The sequence below is a fragment of the Bremia lactucae genome, linkage group LG7, assembly GCF_004359215.1.
Source record: "Bremia lactucae strain SF5 linkage group LG7, whole genome shotgun sequence".
NCBI lineage: Eukaryota > Oomycota > Peronosporomycetes > Peronosporales > Peronosporaceae > Bremia > Bremia lactucae.
This window is the reverse complement of record NC_090616.1, coordinates 1,062,482-1,066,654: the sequence shown is the minus strand read 5'-3', so window position 1 is coordinate 1,066,654 and position 4,173 is coordinate 1,062,482. Positions and strand designations below refer to the sequence as shown.

At 47.2% G+C, this 4,173-nt stretch overlaps 1 protein-coding gene across 1 annotated transcript; it reads left to right on the top strand.

Annotated features, from left to right (window-relative positions):
• Nucleotides 1-1,489: 1,489 nt before the first annotated feature.
• Nucleotides 1,490-2,689, top strand: CCR75_009813 (uncharacterized protein; the record flags this gene model as incomplete). The annotated part of the gene is made up of 1 exon (XM_067967850.1): nucleotides 1,490-2,689. One exon carries the CDS (start codon nucleotides 1,490-1,492, stop codon nucleotides 2,687-2,689), a length of 1,200 nt encoding a protein of 399 aa, XP_067816011.1.
• Nucleotides 2,690-4,173: the final 1,484 nt, after the last annotated feature.

The following is a 4,173-nucleotide window of genomic DNA, read 5'->3' as shown; positions in this document are numbered from 1 at the left end:
CAGCAGCCGCTTCAGCGTGTTCCACAGCTTCTACAGCGTGCTCTACATTCTCTACCAATCCGATTGGTCCGTGTCTCGCTTCGTCAATCACGTCCGTGGTCTTCCCGTGAGCAAGTCGCTGTGGTATGAGAGAATCGGTCGTATTGAAACTGGTCGACGAGATCGCACCGAATGGAGACACAAGAGCCATGATCGCGAGGAAGCGAGAAATACACATGTAGAATCGATAGAGACGCGACCGAAAATTGAAAAGTAAGGAAGATTTATGGCACGGGGTCCGATGAAAAAAGGCTTTAAAAGGTAGTGAGCAACGTTGGATGTTTAATCTGATACTTTAACGATCGGATTCTTTGGATTGAATATGAATGGTCTTTGTTGACCGAATGTGTCCGTATGTCTTTTTAAATTTAAAGGGTCGTAATGATTGCGTGTTTCTGTACGGGCTGATATAGTGTTTATGCCCGCGTCTCCTGCTGTTTGCTTTGTAGGATAGACTTTTGCTTGCGTTTTCCGCCATCTGTCTGCTTGAAGGGAGGGAGTACTATATTTTATGCATCTTGGTATCCGGGTCACCATTTGTTAGCATCCGCTGGCTCTACACTTGATCTGATGCTAGGGTCTGGAAAAAAAAAATATTCCACAGATATCTTTTTTGAACGGTCAAGTGACCAAAAGAGTGGCGCAGAGCAGAATTTGATCACGTAATACGCAACTCGTTGGCGACTTCCCGAGCCATTCTTTGACGCCTAAGATATTTTGCTATTATCCAATACGTACATGACGCAATTAATGGCCAACCACCCTTTGCACATCTACTGGAGAAGGTTGCTGAGACTACTATCCTCGTCAACGAATTCGGTATCGTTTTTACCAGTCGTGGTAGTTGGCAACGCCTTACAAAAGTAACGTGTTGAGCAACATGAGCGCGCTTTCGTTCACACGCGATGCACAAAACAAGAAGGCCGTGAATGCATCGCCTTACCGCTGTTTATTTGAAATAGTATCGTACGTGCAGGATGATACGAGACTGCTTCAAACAGCAACCGTCCATACTTCGTGAGATCATTAAATCTTATCACGATCAAGTCATTCTCACGAAAAGAGTATTATTACGCTTCAGCGCCAAGGAAACTTGGTGATTTGTCTCTCATCTCCCTTGCTATCGTTTCTAGACTAAGCTGAACCACCCCTACACCTACTGTAGTTTGTGTAACCCCACGTTTACCCAATTTGTCGCAACTTTTTACCCAAAACTAAAAAAGGGTGTCACTTGCTCGATTTCGTAAAACAAGGTTACACATGCGCCACGTCGTCGTTCTTGCCTTAAATCGATGATATCTCACGGTCACGTGAAGCTCCATGACAGTGCAGGGTCGTCGTCAGCTGTGCGCGCTTGAAAAAACGGCTTTCGAGCAATGCGACCGATGGCATGGCGGTCTGAATTGCATTCATTCCACGAACGACGTACGAGTTCACGCTTCGTGTCACAATGGCCCGCTTTAGCCTTCAGGATGTCATTTTGCCCAAATTCGAAATCTCCTTGGAACGCAAAAAAACTTTCATTGCTGAAGTCGAAGCGGTTTTAGAAAACACCCTTGCGTTGCGCGCAGCGTTTGCAGCACGGGGTCGTGAGCTCGACACGTCGGCGTGGAAACTCGTTCGTACCAAGGACGACGTGCGTGCATATCGCTCGCGTCGAGTATTGCACGCCGTCGAGCCACGCATCGACGCGTCGTCGTCATCCTCAAGTACCGTTTCAACTGGATCGTACCTAAGTGAAAACATCCATGCGAAAAAGACTGTCCGTCCACCTGCGGTCGTCCTCTCGGGAACCGTGGATGGCACGGCAGAAGACGCCGTCTTGGGCATGTTTGCCGACTCGGAGCAGCACTGTCTCTTGCGGCAATCGTACATGGGTACCGACCTTGAAGATTCGCGGTTACTCTTTCGCGTGGTCGCCCCCACGTCTCAGAATCCTTTTACCTTCATTGGGGTCAAATGGGGCCGACAGACGTACGGTCGCTTTAGCCAACCGCGGGACTTTGTCTTCTTAGAAGCCACGGGAATCATTCAAGACGCGTCGGGCGACAGTGTGAGTTACGGCATTCGACAATCGACGGATTTGTCCGAGGTACTGACGCTCCCACGGTCGCACCACGTGCGTCGTGGCCACCTCTCGGTATGCCAGACATTTGCCAATCAAAACCCTTTAATGGCCGGTTCGACCCGCCATTCGGTCGAAATGTTTTCGCGCGCTTTCCTCCAAATGGACGGAGACGTGCTTGTAAATGTTGCTGCGTCGGCATTTGCCGAGAAGCTCATGGCCTTTGCCAGTACCATGGAGTGTGCGACTGCGTACAAGCTTACGTGGAGGATGCGGCAATGCTTTCATCCGGCTCGTTCCGAGGCAAATATGGACCTTGTGAATGGCTTTTGTACGAATTGCATGCGAAGTCTTGGCACATTCAAGAACCTGTTGCTGCCACGTGGGGGCACGTGCCAAGTGTGCCGCCATTTCTACTGTGGCAAGTGTTCCGTGTTTAAAAAGATTGCTATTGGCACTGGTGGCAATGACGTCATGCAGAAATCAATGCTGTTCTGTCTCGAGTGTCTCTTAAAGGCGAAGCACACTTCGGCACGTGAAGTTGCCATTGATCTACAGAAATGGCATCTGCTCGCTCAAAATTAACGAATTCGGCGAACGGATGGGGGAGTTTATGTTTGGTACACATTTTAAATGCGGTAAATTGGCAATCGTTTTGTCGTTAATTGTATGCTTTTATATTAAAAGTGGGAAAATGGGCTCCCCATGCCAGCTGTTTATTTATATAAACCTTCATCTGCGCCTTTAAAACGATGCAAGTGGGCAGGCGTTTCGTATTGTTAGGCCCTCGAGCAGGATAGAGAATGAGTGATACTGCTGATGTTGTTACACAGATCTTGAAATCGTGTGGTAGAAGAGAACCTTGTTCGTTCACCATCTTGATAACTCGGATCACTATAAAAGCATCGTCTTGGTGCTGTTGTAGAAGACGAAGGATAATTAAATTTCGCATTGACCGTTTTTATCGACTTTGAAATCGCAATTGACGCCTTGTCACATGCCCAACTTAACGACTGTCAGAAGTTCCTGACTGTCGGAGCTTCTAGCAGAATGGGCAAGTGTTAATTGTAACGAAGTACAACGCACAAAAAAGGGATTTGCTTTGCAAACACATAACTAAAACCTCATTCGTTTTTGTTCCAGAAGCACATGAATCTTGTAAATGAGGTCGGAGCGCCACATGGATCTAAGGAAGACTGCCGTGCCCGCTCGATTCTTCACCAGTGCCGTCGATTCGGCACTACTTTATTCAACCAAAGCTCCGACATAAATATTGCAAGGTGTCTATCCTCAAGTTGTGACGCATTTCCAATTCGATTTGCACGCAGTAGATTGGTGCTTCCTAGCTGGCTACGATCTTGAGGCGTGACGATAGCACAATGAGCAAAGGCATGAAACCTCTTTTAAAAGGTATTAAACTATCCTGCCAAATCGCTTGACAACCGGCTGGTCTTTAGGTGCACACAGGTGCTTCCGAGTGGTATAACTCAATCGTCAGATGGATAGTGAATTTATTCTTGCCTATCTTTGAGAGCTAGCTACGTCAGAGTACTCTGTTGTACTATTTGGTGCTCAAGCTACTTTCTATACAGTGGGCTTCAAGTCATATGATCGTGCCAAGAGAGCCGCTTTTATCTTGTTGAGACAAATGACTTTCTGCAAGCTCAAAGCTACATCGTTGCTTTTTTTTGTAACGTAACCTTGTGTCACTCACTTTAAAAGACTGCATGAATTTATTACGTTAGAGGCGCGCATTCAATTCTGGGCGGAGATGCCCAATACATCGAGCCAGGTGTCATGGAGCTGGCGACACGTACTTGGATCTGAAATTTGAAGCCAGCTTGCGAAGTCACGGCTCTCAAGATCCAGCCACTTTGGCATGTAAAGGCGAGTCGCTATGTGAATGATCACCACTGGGATGGTCAAGGGTCAGTCTTTGTCAGAGCCACAATATCCTCTTTCTTGAGATGCATTTTTGGTGTCCGAACCTTAAAAACGCAATCTAACGTCGCGATCCACGAAGACCATCGGTTTCTATGTCAAACATGCGACCTTAAGAGCCTTAGCCG